At 40.4% G+C, this 22,790-nt stretch overlaps 1 protein-coding gene across 1 annotated transcript; it reads left to right on the top strand.

Annotated features, from left to right (window-relative positions):
- The first annotated feature begins 10,987 nt into the window (after positions 1–10,987).
- LOC147905918 (expansin-A2-like) lies at positions 10,988–11,938 on the top strand. The gene is made up of 3 exons (XM_087382310.1): positions 10,988–11,123; positions 11,230–11,542; positions 11,632–11,938. The coding sequence occupies exons 1-3, from the start codon at positions 10,988–10,990 to the stop codon at positions 11,936–11,938; spliced, it is 756 nt and encodes a 251-aa protein (XP_087238436.1).
- Positions 11,939–22,790: the final 10,852 nt, after the last annotated feature.

The raw sequence follows: 22,790 nt of genomic DNA, 5'->3' as shown, positions 1-22,790 counted from the left end.
CACCAAGAAAAAATCAATTAAATAAGCAATCTAAATTATTGGAAGATCCTAACTTATGCATAACATTCTATATACCGACCTTACTCATGCATCCCCTAGCATACTCCCATTCTTCCATTGTGATATGCATCCCCTCGTCTTTCTCTGCTTTCTCCATTTCATCAAGTAGCCAATCCACATGAATATCCTTTGGAAGTGCTCTTAGATACTGAGGGTATGGCACACGAGATATGTGGTGTGTACGAAAGAGGGCCCTTTCTTCTTGTCTTCTTGACTTTGCATCCTCGTATCTTGTCACCCATCTTTTCATCACATCACTATTAAGCATGCAAAAGAGGTTGATACTATTATGCAACTCCATGTCTATTACTTTGTTGCGTCCTTTCCCTTGAGGCACAATAGAGGTCATCCTTAGGTCTTCATCATCTCTCCATAGTTGTGGGAGAGAGCTATCCACATCAACAAGAAACTCATAAATATATACAAGTGACTCTTCTACCAACCAACCCTCGGCCATGCTACCTTCGGGTCTTGTGTTTTGTCTCATGAAGCCCTTCAAGGTCTTCATGAAGCACTCGAGGAAGAACAACCATCGTGCATGTATAGTACCGCATATAGCAATCTCATCCACCAAATGCACTATAAGATGTAGTTGGCTTGTGAGAATAGAACGTAGAAATGTCTCCTCCACTAAACAAACCACCTCCACTGACATAACTTGAGCATTCTCAAGCGTGGTGGGATCTATTTCCTTTGAGCTCACATACCTAGAAATAAAAAAGTACACCATATTAGCAATATGCATTCAAACTTGCATGGAGCATTGATACGCATCATATTTTGTATCATGTAAAGTACCTCACAAGCTCGCCCATCTTGTAAATACAATCTTTCACGTCCTTTGATGCACTACGTGAAATGCTAGTAGGTAGTATGAACTGAACCCACGTCGAGGAGTTGGTTGATTAGTTGCTTATAATTATTCACTCACAAATTTGAAAGGAAAAAGATATTATGCACATAAAATACTTACTTGGAGCATCTTGTGCCAATCATGAGATTTCAAGCCATATAATTGCTCTACACGTCTTTTCTTGCTCTTTGTAAGGGCTCCCTTCAAACACCTCATGCATCCAGTGGGAGTACGAATTGTAGTAATAGTGTGCTTCACTGTCGCCATCTCTAGCTTTGATAACATCCATGGTGCAAGAGGTAAAAAAACACGCCCATTTGGTCTCTCTTGTGGCCAACTTCACGCATCCTCCCTGTGGTACGTAGATCCTCCCTTATGCCTGTGGAATCTCGTGTCCCATTCAAATGCTCCCAAATGGTAGATGCCACATTCTTGAAGATATGCATGGGATCAAGCAGGTGATTGATCTTGAGGTGGGACCAATATGATAAACGATAAAAGATGGAGTATCTAAACAAAATAAAGTGTTAGCGGGCAATCTTTATTTCCAACCAATATAGCACACAATAGTTACAAACCCTTACCGGCTCATGCCAAGTGGTGGAGGAGTCGTGGAACTGTCCCAAATTCTCATCCAATCTCCCGTGGTGAGTGATTGTGGGAGGACTTCATTCCAAGGGGCAACATATCTAGGATGATCAGGTGGGAGAAATCAATGGTGATTCTCATAGATGACCTTATTCAATGCGTCTGCCCGTGAGGCAACTAGCGAAGGACCACAAACAGGACATGCATGGTAACCCGATGTAGTGAGACCTGAACAATAGATGCAATTAAGAGTTGAAGGTGGGTTTAGGGTACCACATCCTTTGCCTATTCATAATTAGAAGTGCAATGCTTACCTAAACACTCGCCATATCATGGGAAGTCAAGCATCATCCACATCAAGACTACTTTGCAGTTGAAGTCTCATGACGAGGGAGGCCTACTCACATCATGCACCTCAATACCTCTCCAAAGTATCTCTAGCTCATCAATCAAAGGCTCCAAATAAACATCAAGGTTTTTGACTTTATGTTTCCCTGGAACTAGAAGGGATAGCATAACATGTCCTTTCTTAATAGCCATAGAGGGTGGAAGATTATAATTCACCAATATCACTGGCCATACACTGTAAGAGGTGCTTTTGAGACCAAATGGGTTCACACCGTCCATACCCAATCCAAGTCTCAAGCTCCTAGGTTCTTCCTTGAAGCTTGGCCATGTGTCTTCAATATGCTTCCATGCAGGAGAGTCCGCGGGAGTTCTCAATTTGCCATCAGTTGATCGATGGGAGGAATGCCATGACATGAGCTCTGCAATAGATTTGCACTTGAACATATGTTGGATGCGAGGGATTATGGGAAAATGTCGTAGAACCTTACGAGGCACGTCCAAAGTTTTGAGATCTGCTCTATATCTTGCCTCTCCACAAGTAGGACACTCTCTTGCATCCTTATGTAGTCCACGAAACAAAACGCAATCATTGACACATGCATGGATGCGCTTGTAATCTAATCCTCCAAGAGAGGTCACATGTTGCCTTGCCGTATCTCTTGAGGTCGGTAATTTATTCTCCCTTGGAAGCATTTTACACAATAGCCTGCATGTGAAGACCATAAATGAGGAAAAGCATTCGAGTAATTGACCCACTAGCATAATTCACCATGTTTGCAAAATAGACTTTAAAGCTTACTTGAGTAATGCATTCAAACTTGCATTGCTCCATCCATAGATGGTTTGCAAGTTTAGTAACTCAAGGGAGGCACGTAGAATAGAGAAAGTGCACCCATCAAACAGTGGAGTCGATGCTGCAGTAAAAAGATCATCCTGCTCCATGCTATCATCCCTCCCTTGATGGACATATAAATCCCGCACCATATCATCAAACACCTCCTCCTCCACGGCTTCATGAGGTAATGGAAGAGGGCTACTATCACCATCACTCCATGCATCCGTAACGGTCCCTCCTGAAGATCCCACCTCATATCGTCGACGCTTCACCTCCTCACGACGAGCATAGGGCAACATATGCGGGTGTGGCACTGCATCCTGTATCAAATTAAAATGGGATCATAACTCAAACATATGAACACGCATAGGTATCTCAATCAACCTTAACTCTTTAACACTTACCATGTTTACGGTTGCATCCCATTCTCCATACTTTGAGATGTGATTGAGTGTAATCTTGCTGCATGCACGATACATGTTTCCTCGACATCGATCACACATACATTTGATTGATTTTTGGCTCCAACCACATTTCGCGATGGTGGATACGGAGGGATTCATCCTCACTGGAGCTACTTGTTGAAGAGGAAGACATCCTACAAACAAACCCAAAAAAATTTGCTCTTCTTCAAATGTTTAATTTTAAACTCTGTGGCGCGTCTAAAGGTGCATCTAAAAGAGCGTCTGTTTGTTTTGTGGTGCGCGTCTAAAATCACGTTTAAAACGGCGTCTAAAACCGCATCTAGACTGTGTATTTAGATGTGTGTATCGTGCTATTAGATGCACCTGTAGATGCGGCTTTTAAACTTGCTTTTAGCACGCTCGCTTTGCTTTTTTTCACATTACTTATACTTTGCGCGGCTTGCTTGCTTCGTTATTAGCTGATCCACAGTTTTGACGCTTAACAAGAAGGCACCCACACTTGCTTCCAAGCTTACACTCAAGAGGAAGGTACCCACACTTACTTCCAAGCTTAAAGGAGAGGAGGGCGAACAAGGAGGAGAAGCTGCAACTTTGAAAAAGGAGAAGAACCTTCCATATCTCTATTCAAGGTAAGTCTTTTTGCAGTTGATCTTTTTTGGAAGTTTGCTCTCTTTGGATTTGTACTTTCTCGTATCCAACTCTATTTGGATTTGTACTTTCTCGTATCCAAAAAATGCATGATATGGGTATCAGTGTCACGTTTGTGTGTCGGGCGCAATGTCCTTTTCTACTTTTTAGAAAAGTCCGTCTGTCGAAGCGCGTCTATAGGCGCATCTCAGAGCGCGTCTAAAACCACGTCTACAGGTGCATCTAAGCACGCGTCTAGGCTGTTTCCAGACACAGACATCCGCATCTATAGACACGCTATTATATGCGAAAATAGATGCGCTAATCAGATGCATCTATAGACGCGCTCCGACAGTAACCCGATTCTCTCTTCCCTTCCCCTTTCTTCTCAGCTCATCAGTAATATATTTTTTTTCTTTTTTCCAGTTCAACATGTGGCCAGGAAGCGCTTCCAGCTCACCTAATCCCCGGGATGCTATTTGGAGGGACTTATATAACCTTTTAGGGCACCCTCCTAGTCCTGCGGAGTTATACGGGTATATGAACGGTACTCTAAACACCCCACAGGAGTCGGCACTATAGACTCCAAACCACCCCACACCAGCTGAGATCACCCCAGCGGAGTCAGCACAGCCCAGCCGGCTACACTACGCAAGCACATCTCCCATGCCATCTTATGCCCCTTCCCCCATGCCGTCTTATGCCCCTTCTACCATGCCGTCTTATGCCCCTTCCCCCATGCTATCAGGAGGTCCTTCTGTCTCGCAGAGCTGTCGACATACTCCTGTGCAGTCGAGACTCGGTTCTCCAGCTACAAGTGGTTAGCGTAGTCCTGTGCAGTCTCCAGCTATGAGTGGCCAGCGTACGAGCTCGACACGACACGGTAGCAGGCGTAGTAGCCTCAGGGGGGTCACTATGTATAAACCCTCTATATCACGTGCGTTCAAGGCCTATATTTAAAATCCCTTATCTGTAAAATTTTTCATTAATAAAATGTACCCCTTTTCTATACAAATCTGTAAATTTTTTCCAAAACTATTTTTAATAGTCCCTTATGTATATTTATTTTTGTAAATTTTAGAAATAAAAAATATCCTTCTGTTGAACTCACGTGATAGGGTTACATATGATGAGTGACCCCCCCGAGGTAGTAGCAAGGAGAGCGGTGGGGGATGCATGGCACAGTGCTTTGGGAGGGGTGGCGGTGGGGACGATGATGATTCAGATGATTTAGATGTGCCTCTGGGTGATGGTACGATATTCTATGACATCACTCAGACAGGAGGCATCTGGATGGATGCGCGTGGGAAGGATCGGACATCATGGCCTTCATGCACTCTGTAATTGCTAACAATTACAGAGATTGCTTTATCCACTTCAAAGAATAGCCAAAGAGGTTGGCTGATGAGACCCTCGTTGCTATTCACTCTAGGTATCCTAACCCCCCCAATCGCCAGTTCATAGATAAATGGGCCAAGTCAAAGATTGTTATGATACTTGGCAATAAAAGATCTTCACTTAAGAGGCAGGCACTAGCGGAGCTTGCCAGGCTTGAGGGAGGTCAACCACCAAGGGGCCCACCCCACACGGCTCACAAGCATGAGTGGAAGAAAGCAATGAAGTCAGCGAGGGAGGACCCCAGTCTGCAGCACATGGAGGCACAAAGGATCCAGATGGAGGAATATGGAAGCACGCATTTTGGAGCAGGGGGTGTTGAATCATGGGAGGCCCAATTTGTAAGTATCGATCTCAAATTATATTGCTTATGTAGTTTATTAGGAGGTTGTTTCTTTGTACGAATCCCTCCGCAAATTGTGTCATCTTGCAGTTTGAGATCGTGGGCAGATACCCTACTCTTGTGGAGACAACCTACCATCGTCACCATCGCACGGGAGATACATGGAGGCACTTCTATGATGACGGGTTGATTATTGAGGAGCAGTATACCCGGCTACTGGAGCAGCCCCTGAGGTATTTGAAAGTAATTAAATAATGCCAAAATTATAAGTAAAGATTTGATTTTTCATACATTGATATATTTTGTCCCTTGTTTACAGGCCCGTGCACAAGACGACGAGGAAGACGAGGAAGGAGGCATAGAAGGGAGCGCAGAAGGGAGCGTGGAAGGAAGTGAGGACCTAGAGAACATAGATTAGTCATAGAAGTAGTGCTAGCTACTCTTTCTTGTACTTAAAGCCACTGGCTTGGCTTCGTGCCTCTTGTATATACACTCCTCTTATTTTTTGTACTTGAAGCCACATGACATGGCTTAGCTTCCTTATTTTTTGTACTTGAAGCCACATGATGTGGCTTAGCTTCGTGCTATATGTATATACAAGCACTTTGTGAGCTTTCAATTTTATTGCGTTTTGGAGTTGTAATGTTTTATTTGGAATTGTAATTAAAATGCATTCTGTAAATTTAAAAAAAAATATAATAAAGCGCGTTTATCAGTGCGCATATAAACGCGTCTATATACACGTCTGTCTGTTCGACAAGCATCTATTTTTGCATCGATAAACGTGTTTATAAGAGCATCTATTTAAGTGTCTAAATGTGCGTATATATGCGCATGTGTCTGCTATATAGATGCGCTGGTAGATGCGGGTCTCCAGACATGAAAATAGACGCGCCCGTAAGTTTTTTATTTTGTTCAGTAAACACGTCTGTGTGCGCGTCTATCGGTGCTTTGTCTTGTTGTGGCTATTAGACACAGGTCTCTAGATGCAAAAATAGACACACAAATAGATGCGCTCGTAAGTTTTTTTTTAAGTTCAGTAAACGCGTCTGTGTGCGCGTCTGTCGGTGCTTTGTCTTGTTGTGATTGGTTCAAGCAAGGCATACTTTTATTTCGCTGTTTATGTGGTGAGGTATACTTATATGTCTTTCATGATGAACACCTATGGCTGACTTAAAGAGTATTGGTTTGGCCATGGCATCTATGGATTACTCATTGCATACTCATTTCAACGTGGCAAGGTTCAATGTCTTTCACATGACAATATTTATGAACACATATGGATAATTGTTTGAGTACTTATTTGGACGTGGCATATGGCTAACTACTTGAGTACTCGTCCAGACATGGTACATGAATTATTACTACTAACTCCTCGTTTGGATGTGACACATATTTACTCGTCTGGATGTGCTACATGGATTATTACTAAGTCCTCATTTGGATGTGACACATATTTATCTGGCTTTCACGATGTACACATATCGATTACTTATTGAGTACTCATTTTGACATGGTCATATTGCATTCTCATTTGCACATGGCAAGGCTCAACCTCTTTCAGATGAATAGATATGGATTACTTCTTGAGTACTCGTTTGGACATGGCACGTATGGATTATATTTTAAGTACTCATTTGGATGTGGCACATATGCATTACTGTTGAGTACTTGTTTGGGCATGATCACCATTCCCGGATGCCCATTTTCTTGCTTACTTTTGGATGTTCTCGTAATCTCAGATGCTCGTCTTTCCGATTGTTCGGTACTGTCAAATTCAAAGAGATTGTTATTTCATTCCCGCTATGATTATGTAAGCTGTGTCTAATCCACACAAGCTTGCCTCTTGTCATATGTGTGGCTTATTCTCGTTGTATTTTTTGTTGTTCGATACTTCTGGCTGTCCAGTTGTTCGGTACTTCTGGAATGCCCAATTGTTCATATTTCTGGTTGTTCGGTATAACTTCTGATGGCCCGGTTGTTCAGTACTTCTAGGATGCTCAATTGTTTGGTACTTTCAAAAGTGTGGATGCTCATTGTGTTTCTAGATTATTGGTTCTTGATTTGCAGGATCATTATGGGCTGGTATTTTTAGATGTTCGGTACTTCTAGCTGCCCAGTTGTTCAATACTTTAGGGATGCTCAATTGTTCGATACTTTTAGATGTCCAGATGCTCGTTGTGTTTCTAGAATATTCGTTCTTAATTTGCAAGATCATTATGGGCATTTCTGTTGTGTTGCTATGGCTTTCTTACACTATGTAAGCGACATTTCAGCCTTGGCTTTTTGTACATATCAAATCCGATACTTCAGGATGTCGGAATGCTCGTTGTGTTTTTGGATTATTGGTTCTTGATTTGTAGGAACTTTATGGGCCTTCCTATTGTGTTGCTACAGCTTTCTTACATTACCCAAGAGACATTTTCAACCTACCTTTGTGTTCAAATCGCCCCTCCATACTCATCTTTGGAGTGACCGAAGTGATTTCCTCATACATTCATCCTTGGTATAATAGAAACAGACACTTGAATATTTGTTGTGTTCATATACACTCCATGAAATCGGTCATTTTATGTGGATGAATTGTGCAAAACATGAAGACATGATTATAAAGGTTTGAAGAGGTTTGACCAGATTGAACTTGGAGACAACAAGCTCTACTATTCAGATGAAGAGCTCAAACATCGAACTTAAAGATCTCAAGCCCTGATTAAGCATCATCACTATGTCAAACAAGTTGAGATTTCCAGGAATATTTTTCTATTTTTCACACATACTTTGCACTGTATCATGCACCAATCATAGTGCCTATACTTTGCACTGTACTATGGACAAGTGCTTATCTTATGCCCTTGTACTATCCACATGCAATTTGCACTGTATCATCCAGCATTACATTGTATCATTCAAATTGGCATATGTTTATTCTTGTATATATATTATCACATAGATATATATAGTGGCTCGGGTTTTTCCCTTGTACTCCCCAAGGGTTTTTTCATCCGCAACTAAAGGGCCTAGTTTGAGTGGGGGGTAGGAGCAAGAAGGATGTAGAATTGATTGGAAAAAGGTGGTGGAGCACCATGTGACTATATCCTAATCATCGTCATTCTCATCTGAGTATCATTGTAGTCTTACAATTGACACTCTTATCTTTTCTAACTTGTTTCGTTCTTAGAGACACAACTTTGACTTCGACCCATCCAAAGATCCAAACTTGGAGAATGGATCTCAAGAAGAAGATTCGGAGGAGGGCAAGGGATCAAGACTATGCAAAGATCATGAGGGCAAGGAGAGTTCGGAGGACGAGTACTAGTAGGATAGGACATTTTGTCATTTTTTATTTTGGCACTTTTGCTATTTGTAGCACAATACTTCATCAGATTTGCCATTTTGAACTTCCGCACTCTTGGCATTTTGTAGCGCTTATTATTTTGTAGACTCTTTTTAAAACATTGTAACATGATTGGACTGTTGATGATTGGATTTCCTCTCCTACTCCCTAACTACTAGAATGGGCCAACGGGCTATTGTAGATCTAAGGCTAAGATTCTTGCAGTAAAGGATTAGAGGGGTTGTTTAGAGGTTGCGACCTCCTCTTAGATCAGGTGATTTGGAATAAGTGACCCTAGTTTTTAAATTGGCTAATTGAGTATATTGTCATTTTATGAGTTTGGCCCAATACGCTATTAACGTATTAACTGACCTTGCTTTCCTATGAGATAACAAATTAAGTGAAGTCCTTATGTTAAGGCTTGAAAATCTTCCTGGCACTTGAATGTATTTAGGAATCTTGAAATATTACTTGCATTGATATTGGCAAAACTATTTTACATATTGTCTCATTCTCCTCACCTCACTTAATTCTTGTATATGTGGGCTTGCAAAAAAGCATTGATGTTCTGTTAAAATAATGTGCTTTGGTAATCATGGGCAATGTTTGGAAAGCAATGATGTACACCAAAATCTCACTTTCTGTATTCTCTGGTTTGCATCTATCTACGCGTCTAAATGCGCGTCTAATTCTCATTGTAAATGTGTAAATAACGTGTTAATACACGCGCAAATAGACGCGTTGATAAACACGATGTTAGATGGGCCCATATTTTCTCAGATTAGACGCGCAGTATAGACGTGTTAATAGATGCACAAATAGACGAGTTATTAGATGTGCTTGTATACGCACCTGTTATTCCTCTACTAAAGCAACGCCGATAGATACGCCCACTATTTTGCGTGTCTACCAAGCGCATCTATAGTTGCTTTGTGTTGTTGTGCATGATTGGACTATTGATGATTGGATTTCCTCTCCTACTCCCTAACTACTAGAATGGGCCGACGGGCTATTGTAGATCTAAGGCTAAGATTCTTGTAGTAAAGGATTAGACGGGCTATTTAGAGGTTGCGACCTCCTCTTAGATCAGGTGATTTGGAATAAGTGACCCTAGTTTTTAAATTGGCTAATTGAGTATATTGTCATTTTATGAGTTTGGCCCAATACGCTATTAACGTATTAACTGACCTTGCTTTCCTATGAGATAACAAATTAAGTGAAGTCCTTATGTTAAGGCTTGAAAATCTTTGGCACTTGAACGTATTTAGGAATCTTGATATATTACTTGCATTAATCTTGATATTATATGCTACTCCTTTATTTGTGACCACCTCAAACCTAGTAACATGCCCATGGCTAGAGTATGCTCATGATAGGACTTGTGCTCATTCCCCTCCACCAACAAAACGCTTGAATTTTGCTAAAGCATGTGATAGATGTGGTGAGAGAAAAGATTTATGGGTAGCATTAGCAACCATATGGGATGCATAAACAATAACAAGACTTATCACTATATTACTTGCATTAATCTTAATATTATATGCTACTCCTTTATTTGTGACCACCTTAAACCTAGTAACATGCCCATGGCTAGAGTATGCTCATGATAGGACTTGTGCTCATTCCCCTCCACCAACAAAACGCTTGAATTTTGCTAAAGCATGTGATAGATGTGGTGAGAGAAGATTTATGAGTAGCATTAGCAACCATATGGGATGCATAAACAATAACAAGACTTATCACTACAAGCGCAAGTTACATATGGTATTTTGGCTATTCTCTTTTAGGCGTATACTTTTTCAAATTTGAGCATTTCCTTTGAGTTATGCATTATGTTTACGTGTCCGACAAAGGTATTTTACATAGGGTTTGCATTCGTAGGACCTCTTAAACTAAAAGACTGCTCCGAGGCATCGTAAGTTCACAAGATCCAATCTCAAGCAGATCATAGCTAAGTTTCGTCGGACATGGTGGACGTCATTTCCTTGAAGATATGGTTGTGCACTATGCGGCAAAAGTATTTTGGTGAGGGTTCCATGCTCGTATCAAGGCGTAGACGGATCAAAGCTACGAGGTCGGTCTTTTCTCGAGACAAGAGACCGACGGACATGACGGACGTCATTACAAGTCCTACATAAAGGCCCTGCTTGATCAGAGATCCACAAGCTCTTCAACGATGATGAAGAATCCTTCCACACTTATCATTTCACTTATGTTGGCACTTGTACTGCTCGACCGAGCAGCCTACGGAGACCAACAGTGGCATCCTGCCCATGTTACCTTCTACGGAGGTAGCGATGGATCGGGGACCATGGGTACGCACTCCTGGCAATAATAAACTTTGCTGAAATCAACGTTCTAAGCTGGTCAGTATAGATCTTTGGGTTTGCTCATCCTGATTGGCCATGTACTGTGTTGCAGATGGAGCTTGCGGGTATGGCGATCTTCATGCGCAGGGTTACGGAGTCAAGACTGCCGCTCTCAGCACAGCTCTCTTCAACGGGGGAGCCGCCTGCGGAGCGTGCTTTGAGATCGTATGTCACGACGATCCCCAATGGTGCCTTCCCGGCTCTATCTTTATCACAGCTACAAACTTCTGTCCACCGAATTACGACCTTCCCAACACGGCAGGCGGATGGTGTAACCCCCCTCTCGAGCACTTTGACATGGCGCAACCTGCTTTTGAGCAGATCGCAAAATATAAAGCGGGAATCGTCCCAGTGCTGTACAGAAGGTAACAAATGTTTCGCCCACTGGCCGTCATGCATAATCGCTTACGCAAATCAAGTTTGTGAGTTGACAAGTTGCGGTGGTCATGTGCAGGGTACCTTGCCAAAAACAAGGAGGTATCCGATTCACCATTAAGGGTAATCCATATTTCAATCTGGTCCTGATAACCAACGTTGGAGGGGCAGGCGACATTGTGAGAGTGGCGATCAAGGGCTCGAAAACTGGCTGGCTGCCCATGTCTAGGAACTGGGGTCAGAACTGGCAAAGCAAGGAGGTCTTGGTGGGCCAGATTCTGTCATTCAGCGTCACCACTAGCGATGGTAGAACTATCAACGCTTTCGACGTCGCTCCATCAACTTGGCAATTCGGCCAGACGTTCTACTCCAAAGCTCAGTTCTAAAGATGTCCAAGCCAGATCATATCAGTTTTAAAGATCTCTTGCCAATTTTCCAATTTCCAATTTCATATTGGAGTTTGCAAAAGCTCATAGCATCCAAGAGCATAATGCATGTATTTTAGTGAGTAGAGGAGCTTTTAATCTATATTTTTTATTGAGAGAATGTTTATTGTCTCACATGAATGCACAATTACTCATATGAAAAAAAAAAAGTTATTAAATACATTTGCGTCCTCTTCATACTTGAAATTGTTTTCTATTCTCTTTCATGTGAAGGATTGTGTTGAGCAAAGGAAAACTATGTAGAATCTCTTCTATTTTTGGTTGAAGATCGTAAATTTTTTATTTAATTTTTGTTCATATTGCTCTATCAATTTCAATTTGAAACGCATGTTAATTCATTAAAAGATCTGTAAAATCATTTGATTATAGGGACCAAACTTTACATAATAGTTCAAGATCTGCACAATCGAACGGCAGTCAGGAAACAATTTTTGTTTTGTGTGCTATTTACGAGACACATTTTTACTCTGAGTGCATGCGTGGCATATTAACAAGTGTCACTTTTGCTTTGAGTTGAGTGACATGCACTGTATTCACTTTTTTAACGGTATCTACCTCCTTTATATTCGTAGTTAAATGCATTGTTTGCATTCACCGTAGGATTATCGAGGCTCACATAAGCCAATATTTATTGCCTTAAAGATTTGCTCATGAATTTGTTTCAGCTTGTGCTTCATTGAATTGTCTTCTTTCAAAGATTTTTCTTTGAGAAAATGTTATTGGCTCGCATCTTCGCACAACTACTCATATTAAAATTTTTATATTTATCTAATTCATCTCTATCCTCTCCATACTTGAAAATGTTTCTTATTCTCTTTCATGTGAGGGATGGTGTTGAGTTGAGGAGAACAACGTAGAATCTCTTCTATATTTGTAGGAACAACATACATCTTTTGTTACTTTTTTTGGCTCACATGGTCACACAATTACTCATATGAAATAATTTATTTTTATCTAATTCAGTTCCATCCTCTTCATACTTGAAAATGTTTTATATTCTCTTTCATGTTAGGGATGGTGTTGAGCAGAGGAGAACTACATAGAATCTCTTCTATATTTGGAGGAAGAGCATAAATTTTTTATCATATTTTTGTCCATATTGCTCTATCAATTTCTTTTTTTAATGTATGTTAGTTCATTGAAAGATCTTTAAAATCATTCGATCATTTTGAAACAACATAGACTTCAAAGAAATAACTGATATCTTCAACTCAGATTGGGGCAGAAACTATTACGAGCGGTGAAAAGTCTTCTTTCTTAGCTTGTTGTCAAATGTTGTTTCAATTGACAATGCGGGAGATTTTTCCAGATGCTGCTAGCACCGAATGAGCGGAGTTCTGAGACAAGCATTATAGATTAATATGATTAGTCAAACGTTCGATGCAAGATTGCAGACGTTCTTAGATGAAATGAATAAAAAGCTTACCTCTGGAATTTGGCAATTGCACTTATGGATTAGCATTTGAATGTCAGGATGGCAAATGGCAAGATGGAGAGAGGATTAGAAGACTTACCTCTTAAATTTGGTAATGAGAAGGGGCTGGTTGGGAGAATCCGGCCCACATAATACTGGCAGAAGAGGACGAGGTAGCAAAGGAACCCATTATCAAGGCAATTGTTTCTTGAGGGTTGATCAAGAAAATTTAACAATAAGACTATATCTCTAACACTCCTAGAAAATATGAGTTTAGCAGGTAGAGTATGAATTTGATTTTGTAACGTGGGCATGAGAGAAAAAATATTACAAAGTCAAACTCATACTCTCCCTTGTGCCAATACCCATGGTTTCAAAGGTCTCTCTTGTTATAGTTTTGTCTTGATCATTTCGAAACTCATTCAAACTCAATTGTGTCCTTGGGGTTCACTTTATGTAAGTTCTGTATCATGTGCATTCAAGGACTAATTGAAGAGTCCCTTAATTATGAAAAAAATGCACCCTTTCTGTATCCAATCTGTGAATACCACCTTTTAATGGTACCCTTCTTATGTAAAAAATGTGCCAAGACAAGCTGAGTTTAAAAAATTCTTTTGTTTGCCCCACATGCTATTCTTACATCTTTATGAGTGACCCCCCTAAAATTGTGTCGCACTTACTCACTGCATCTACCTCTCATGGTCCTATCACTCAATCTATTCTCACCTTTTGATGCTATCTCCCCTCTTAAGGCATCCCTCATCACTCAAGTTGGTAACTCTATATTGTGGAAAGTTTTACCTAATGACAAAGAATTATGTTCCTAAAAATATTTGGTAAAAGGCATACATTTCCACAACTATGTTTACCTCTTTCATTTTACCATGGCTAGGATTATTGACACCTTTATCTGCACCCATGTTGAATGGAGAATATATATCAAAAGTAGTATCAATGAGTAAGGCATCCTACTTGAAGCTCTGGTCTCCCTAGAAAACTTGCAAGACCATAACCAAAAAGGCCCTTTAACGTGCAAGTGAGTCCAAAGACTCCTTTTTAGGATAGTAATCAAAATTAACACTAATCTGACTGTGAGAAGATAGCAACATAATTTTCGTCAATCTAACAACGCTATCATTCGTAGAATGTTCTTTCTGATTGTTTCAACCACTTGATTGCTAGGTTTTGAGTTGATATGAAAAAGTTATCAAAGATGCATTGCAAATGAGTATTGTGATCATGATTGATGAAAACAACCCTCGATGGCTTGTTCAAAGAGTATAATGCACCGGGTATTTTGACCGGGTAAGAAAGTTATGGTTATTTCCTTTTGCTTCCTACGGTCAATAAATAGGTAGAAGAGTGTTTAGACAGGAAGGTGAACACCCATAATGAGAGAGGATGGAAAAGGTTCACACTTTTATAGAATCAACAATATTTAAAGCAAAAGAAAAAGAAATGAAAAATTAGACTTAATGATAAGAAGCCTCCTGATACAGCATCTCCCTTCCGCTTTTAGTCTCGACCAATTGATCATAGCATCTTGCACTCAGTATTTGTGTTCCCTTAGATCTAACACACTAGCATATCATGCTTTCACATTCCCACATGGAGCAATAAGAGGATCAATCACATAAAGAAAACTTCTTTACCTACATGACTCCACAAAAATTTGTTAGAGCTATATACAGCTCACCCTAACTTGAACTAGGTCTCACCTGTATATATCTAACTAGTGATCAGTATGAATCAGTCTTTGGGAGTCTATTTGGTGTGTCTAGATCATCTCTTCTTCTTCTCTCTCAACATGGTATCAGAGCTACAAAGGTGTTGCTATTGTATGCACTATAATGCTTGGGGGGGTCACTATGTATAAACCCTCTATACCACATGCATTCAAGGCATATTTCTAAAATCCCTTATCTATAAATTTTTCATTAATAAAATGTACCCCTTTTCTATACAAATCTGTAAATTTTTTCCAAAACTATTTTAAATAGTCCCTTATGTATATTTATTTCTGTAAATTTTAGAAATAAAAAATATCCTTCTGTTGAACTCACGTGATAGGGTTACATATGATGAGTGACCCCCCCGAACTATAATGAAGAAAGACAAGAAGTATTAGTTGTTGATTTCATTACATAGTGCTTTCAATATCTCATCGCTTATTTTCTCTTGTCGATTTTGACATGTCTAACTTGATGTGGTTTTTTAGAGGTTTTCTGGTGAAAATTTGAGAAATTTATCAGTGGCAAATGGATTGTAGATTGATTTGTAGACGTAGCTCTCATCGTGCTCTTCGTTCTAAGTACTTAAACACCCTAATCAGACTTTGGAGCAGAAAGTTACGTCAGTTTTCATGACGACTACTTTTTTCTTGGTTTCGTGATTAGCACGCTCGTACTGCTTTTCACCAAGAATCACATGGCTTCGTGATAAACGTATTGGTTTCATGATCGACATGATCGTAGTGCTTTTCGCCAAAAATACCTCCGCATCTATAATTGTCAACGGCTTTCCTTCTGGCCAATGATCTGTTCCTGGTGATCTCGTTTGCCCATCTCAACCTGTTGATGCAACTTCGAATCATGCTCTTGTGACTCAAGGCTCTCTCTTTGACCAATGGAGATCTGACTCTGCTGATGGGCATTCTCGTGATAAAGCAGCTCGTCAGTATATTTTATCTGCTTTACATGATTCTCTTATGCTGGATGTATTTGCCCTTCCTTCTTCTCATGCAATAAGGGAATATCTCGTTGCTACTTTTGAGAAGAAATTTGTCACAGAGATTCTTTATCTTTGTAATATTTTGAGCACTCTGTACAAAGTTGGAGCTCCTATGACAACTCATATTGACTCATTCAAGAATATCGTCAATCAACTTGCTGCTGTTGGTGCACCTATTCCACAAAATCAATTGGTGACCTATTTTCTCGACACAGTCCAGGATCCATTATATGATAATATTGTTACCATCCTTTCCAACAAAAACGAGATTGATTTTGATAAAACATGTATTTCTTTGATTGAGTACGCTCAACGACGCGAGCATCATAAAGTCATGAATCTGTCATGATAACAATGAATGATGCAGATTCAGAGATAGCTTGTGTTGCTCGCAAGCGTCCTTTCTCCAAATATGGATGTGGTAGTTATAATGGACGTGGTGGTCATCTGTATAGAGGTGGCAATTCTTCTCGTCTCAAATATCCTGAGAAACATTGTTCTTACTGTGATAAGCATGGTCATGTTATCTCTGATTGTTGGGCTCGGTAATATGATGAGGAACATGGTGTTACCACTTAGCAACCCGGCTTATCCAATAATTCTCCTTGCGAATATTGTGGCGGAAATCATCCATCCTTTCGGTGTTACAAGAGACGTTATGATCATGAACATACTCAAGCATATGCTGCTCAACAACAAGATGCCCATACGCATCAAGAGGCAAATCATATCTATTTTGATGTCTCTCCAGAAAGGATACTTCATGTTCGAGATGGTTCCACTTTTATTCTTGATTCTGGTGCTACTGGTAATATGACATATCAATCTTAATGGTTACATAATTATCATGCTCTTCCTCACAAGAAATTGGTTTATCTTACTGATGACATTACTTGTCAAGTCATGGGTGTTGGTGATTTATATCTTGGCACTTTTTCTTCAACAAGAGTCTTGCGAGGTGTTCTCCATGTTCCAGATCTTTAGAGAAATCTTCTTTTTGTTGCACGACTTGTTGATCTTGGTCTCTTTATTGGCTTTGACCACACATAGTGTCGGATTGAAAAAGATGGACATACCATAGCAGTTGCTGCTTGGAATGGTAACCTCTTTCAACTTTCCTTAAATGATGATATTGCTAATGTGGTTATAGCCCTTGGTGATCTGGACTGCAAGCTATGGCATCATCGTTTTGTTCATTCGGATTTTGCCAAGCTACTTGCTATAAATCGTCATGATCTTGTGGATGGTATGAATCTCCCAGCTCGTCCTCACATGGGCCTCTGTGAATATTGTGCTCTTGGCAAGCATCATCGAAAACCCTTTCATGCATCTACTTCAACTCATTACATGCTTTATTGGATCTTGTTCACACTAATATATGTGGACCTTTTCCTCCATCCAAGTCTTTCTACAGGTATTTTATCACTTTCGTTGACGATTGGTCAAGATATACAACTGCATTTCTCTTGTGACATAAGTCAGAAGCCTTATCAATATTCAAGCAATATAAAACTGCTACAGAACTTCATACTAGTTTTCAGATCAAGACCCTTCATAGTGACAACGGTGGAGAACATATTTCTAATTTTTTTAATGATTATTGCTCTCCTCAACACAATGCTCATGCAGAGTGTAAGAATCGCACTTCTCTTGATGCTATGTGATGTGTATGCTCCTTCATTCTAGATTATCTCAAAGCTTTTGGGCAGAAGAACTTCTGACAGCCATCTTTGTGCAAAATTATCTTCCTACAATTGTACCTTCTAGTCAGATACCAATCACAGCTTGGACAGGGGAGACTCCTTCTATATCACATTTTCAAACTTTTGGTTGCATTGCTTATATTCATGTACCAAAAGAGACACGGAAAAAGCTAGATCTTCTTGGAAAAAAGGTCATATTCATTGGATATTCTCCGAATTTTAAAGGTTATAAATTCTATGATCCCTCTTCAAAGAAGGTGATAATCAATTGTGATGCCATATTCAATGAGCAGTTAATGGGAGGGACATGGTCTATCGAGGATGCAGAGGACGCTGAGTCCTTACTTTTTGTCTTTCCTTTTTTATTTGATCATGATTCCACTTATGATGTCATTACTACTTGTTCATCTGATGGCATCCACAACATTACAAAGCAACTATAGACACGCTTGGTAGATGGGCAAAATAGCGGGTGCGTCGATAGGTGTTGCTTTAGTAGAGGAATTACGAGCACGTCTACATGTGCATCTAACAACTCATCTATTTGCATGTCTATTAACTCGTCTAATTGCACGTCTACTCTGAGAAACATGGGCTTGTCTAATATCGCGTTTATCAGCGCGTCTATTTGCGTGTGTATTAACGCATTTATTTGTGCGTTTACACTGAGAATTAGACGCGCATTTAGACGCGTAGATAGACGCAAACCAGAGAATACAGAAAGTGAGATTTTGGTGTACATCATTGCTTTCCAAACATTGCCCATGATTACCAAAGAACATAATTTTAACAGAACATCAATGTTTTTTTGCAAGCCCACATATACAAGAATTAAGTGAGGTGAGGAGAATGAGACAATCTCATCCTCAATGAGATCAGTGATGGGGCTACGGTTCAATCTCATCCTCAATGAGATCAACCCTTGTCAAACTATCTACTTCAAAATCCAAACAAGTGTTTAGATCTACAAATACATTCAACCCACTACTACTTGTGCTACTCATGTGCTCATCGAAATCAGCATCACCAATGGTAGGCTCGTCCTCACGGGTAATGGCCTCAATATCTGTATCTCCTATCTCATGATCATCCTCCTCTCTCGTATCATGGTCATCATCACGTCCATGGCCATGATCATCCTCCATATGCTCCATATTAGTAAATGTACTATACATCACTTTGGAATGTGGCATAATAGGTATGACATGCCACCATCTATTATTATCCACCATTGGTTGATAGACAACCTAATTCAAACACAAATACAATCATGTTATTTTTCTTGCATCAAATATTTAAAAGCGAGTATTTTTATATGTGTGCACAGTACCTGTTCACATTGTTGCGGTAGTACTAGTGTGTCCTTTCTACTTTGCCAAAACTTTTTGGAGTCAATAGTTACAAAGCCACTTGCATGGCGTTTGATTGTTGCATTAGGGCCTCTTTTCACCACGTCCTTAAACCACTTTATATCCAAAACATACACAAAGAAGCGTCGAAAGTCAAGCTTAATAATATCTTGGATTATGCCACAATAATCATCCATGGCTCCATTGGCTCCCTCAAAGCTAGCAATGATGCCGCAATCTTGTGTGTTTCTCTAATCATCAATCCGTTGTGTTCGAAAATGCTTGCCCTCACACCATATATAGCATTGAACATAGTGCACTACACCAAGAAAAAATCAATTAAATAAGCAATCTAAATTATTGAAAGCTCCTAACTTATGCATAACATTCTATATACTGACCTTGCTCATGCATCCCCTAGCATACTCCCATTCTTCCATTGCGATATGCATCCCCTCGTCTTTCTCTACTTTCTCCATTTCATCAAGTAGCCAATCCACATGAATATCCTTTGGAAGTGCTCTTAGATACTGAGGGTATGGCACACGAGATCCGTGGTGTGTACGAAAGAGGGCCCTTTCTTCTTGTCTTCTTGCCTTTGCATCCTCGTATCTTGTCACCCATCTTTTCATCACATCACTATTAAGCACGCAAAAGAGGTTGATACTATTATGCAACTCCGTGTCTATTGCTTTGTTGCATCCTTTCCCTTGAGGCACAATAGAGGTCATCCTTAGGTCTTCATCATCTCTAGTCCATAGTCGTGGGAGAGAGCTATCCACATCAACAAGAAACTCAGAAATATATACAAGTGACTCTTGTACCAACCAACCCTCAGCCATGCTACCTTCGGGTCTTGCATTTTGTCTCACAAAGCCCTTCAAGGTCTTCATGAAGCGCTCGAGGAAGAACAACCATTGTGCATGTATAGTACTGCATATAACAATCTCATCCACCAAATGCACTATAAGATGTAGTTGGCTTGTGAGAATAGAACGTGGAAATGTCTCCTCCACTAAACAAACCACCTCCACTGACATAACTCGAGCATTCTCAAGCGTGGTGGGATCTATTTCCTTTGAGCTCACATACCTAGAAATAAAAAAGTACACCATATTAGCAATATGCATTCAAACTTGCATGGAGCATTGATACGCATCATATTTTGTATCATGTAAAGTACCTCACAAGTCACCCATCTTGTAAATACAATCTTTCACGTCCTTCAATGCACTACGTGAAATGCTAGTAGGTAGTATGAACTGAACCCACGAGAAGGTGGTTGATTAGTTGCTTATAATTATTTGCTCACACATTTGGAAGAAAAAAGATATTATGCACATAAAATACTTACTTGGATCATCTTGTGCCAATCATGAGATTTCAAGCCATATAATTTCTCTACACCTCTTTTCTTGCTCTTTGTAAAGCCTCCCTTCAAACACCTCATGCATCCAGTGGGAGTATGAATTGTAGTATTCACCGTCGCCATCTCTAGCTTTGATAACATCCACAGTGCACAAGGTAAAAAACATGCCCATTTGGTCTCTCTTGTGGCCAAGCTTCACGCATCCTCCCTGTGGTACGTAGATCCTCCCTTATGCTTGCGGAATCTCGTGTCCCATTCAAATGCTCCCAAATGGTAGATGCCACATTCTTGAAGATATGCATGGGATCAAGCAGGTGATTGATCTTGAGGTGGGACCAATATGGTAAACGATAAAAGATGGAGTATCTAAACAAAATAAAGTGTTAGCGGGCAATCTTTATTTCCAGCCAATATAGCACATAATAGTTAGAAACCCTTATCGGCTCATGCCAAGTGGTGGAGGAGTCGTGGAACCATCCCAAATTCTCATCCAATCTCCCGCCGTGAGTGATTGTGGGAGGACTTCATTCCAAGGGGCAACATATCTAGGATGATCAGGTGGGAGAAATCGATGATGATTCTCATAGATGACCTTATTCAATGCGTCTGCCCGTGAGGCAACTAGGGAAGGACCACAAACAGGACATGCATGGTAACCAGATGTATTGAGACCTGAACAATAGATGCAATTAAGAGTTGAAGGCGGGTCAGGGTGCCACATCCTTTGCCTATTCATAATTAGAAGTGCAATGCTTACCTGAACACTCGCCATAGCCTGGGAAGTCATGAATCGTCCACATCAAGACTGCTTTGCAGTTGAAGTCTCGTGACGAGGAAGGCCTACTCACATCATGCACCTCAATACCTCTCCAAAGTATCTCTAGCTCGTCAATCAAAGGATCCAAATAAACATCAGGGTTTTTGACTTTATGTTTCTCTAGAATTAGAAGGGACAGCATAACATGTCCTTTCTTAATAGCCATAGAGGGTGGAAGATTATAATTCACCAATATCATTGGCCATACACTGTAAGAGGCACTTTTGAGACCAAATGGGTTCACACCATCCACACCCAATCCAAGTCTGAAGCTCCTAGGTTCTTCCTCGAAGCTTGGCCATGTGTCTTCAATATGCTTCCACGCAGGAGAGTCCGCGGGAGTTCTCCACTTGCCATTGGTTGATCAATGGGAGGAATGCTATGACATGAGCTCTGCAATAAATTTGCACTTGAACATATGTTGGATGCGAGGGATTATGGGAAAATGTAGCAGAACCTTACGAGGCACGTCCAAAGTTTTGAGATCTACTCTATATCTTGCCTCTCCACAAGTAGGACACTCTCTTGCATCCTTATGTAGTCCACGAAACAAAACGCAATCGTTGACACATGCATGGATGCGCTTGTAATCTAATCCTCCAAGAGAGGTCTCATGTTGCCTTGCCATATCTCTTGAGGTCGGTAATTTATTCTCCCTTGGAATCATTTTACACAATAGCCTGCACGTGAAGACCATAAATGAGGAAAAGCATTCGAGTAATTGACCCACCAGCATAATTCACCATGTTTGCAAAAGCTTACCTGAGTAATGCATTCAAACTTGCATTGCTCCATCCATAGATGGTTTGCAAGTTTAGTAATTCAAAGGAGGCACATAGAATAGAGAATGTGCACCCCTCAAATAGTGGATTCGATGATGCAGTAAAAAGATCATCCTGCTCCATGCTATCATCCCTCCCTTGATGGACATATAAATCCCGCACCATATCATCAAACACCTCCTCCTCCATGGCTTCATGAGGTAATGGCAGAGGGCTACTATCACCATCACTCCATGCATCCGTAACGGTCCCTCCTGAAGATCCCACCTCATATCACCGACGCTTTGCCTTCTCACGGTGAGCATAGGGCAACATATGTGGGTGTGGCACTACATCCTATATCAAATTAAAACGGGATCATAACTCAAACATATGAACACCCATAGGTATCTCAATCAACCTTAACTCTTTAACACTTACCATGTTTACGGTTGCATCCCATTCTCCATACTTTGAGATGTGATTGAGTGTAATCCTGCATGCACGATACCTGTTTCCTCGACATCGATCACACATACATTTGATTTTTTGCTCCAACCACATTTCGCGATGGTGGATACGGAGGAATTCATCCTCACTGGAGCTACTTATTGAAGATGAAGACATCCTACAAACAAACAACCCAAAA

This window comes from Dipteris shenzhenensis, chromosome 1, assembly GCF_047967505.1.
Source record: "Dipteris shenzhenensis isolate YYH24624 ecotype China chromosome 1, Dip_SZ_1.0, whole genome shotgun sequence".
Classification (NCBI taxonomy): domain Eukaryota; kingdom Viridiplantae; phylum Streptophyta; class Polypodiopsida; order Gleicheniales; family Dipteridaceae; genus Dipteris; species Dipteris shenzhenensis.
This window is presented reverse-complemented; position numbering and strand designations above follow the sequence as displayed.

What these genes read in the sequence shown, in the direction of transcription:
- LOC147905918 (XM_087382310.1), top strand. Translation starts at nt 10,988, where the DNA reads ATGAAGAATCCTTCCACACTTATCATTTCACTTATGTTGGCACTTGTA. An exon ending in CGATGGATCGGGGACCATGG is followed by an intron (nt 11,124 to 11,229) that starts GTACGCACTCCT and finishes ACTGTGTTGCAG; the next exon opens with ATGGAGCTTGCGGGTATGGC. An exon ending in GTCCCAGTGCTGTACAGAAG is followed by an intron (nt 11,543 to 11,631) that starts GTAACAAATGTT and finishes GGTCATGTGCAG; the next exon opens with GGTACCTTGCCAAAAACAAG.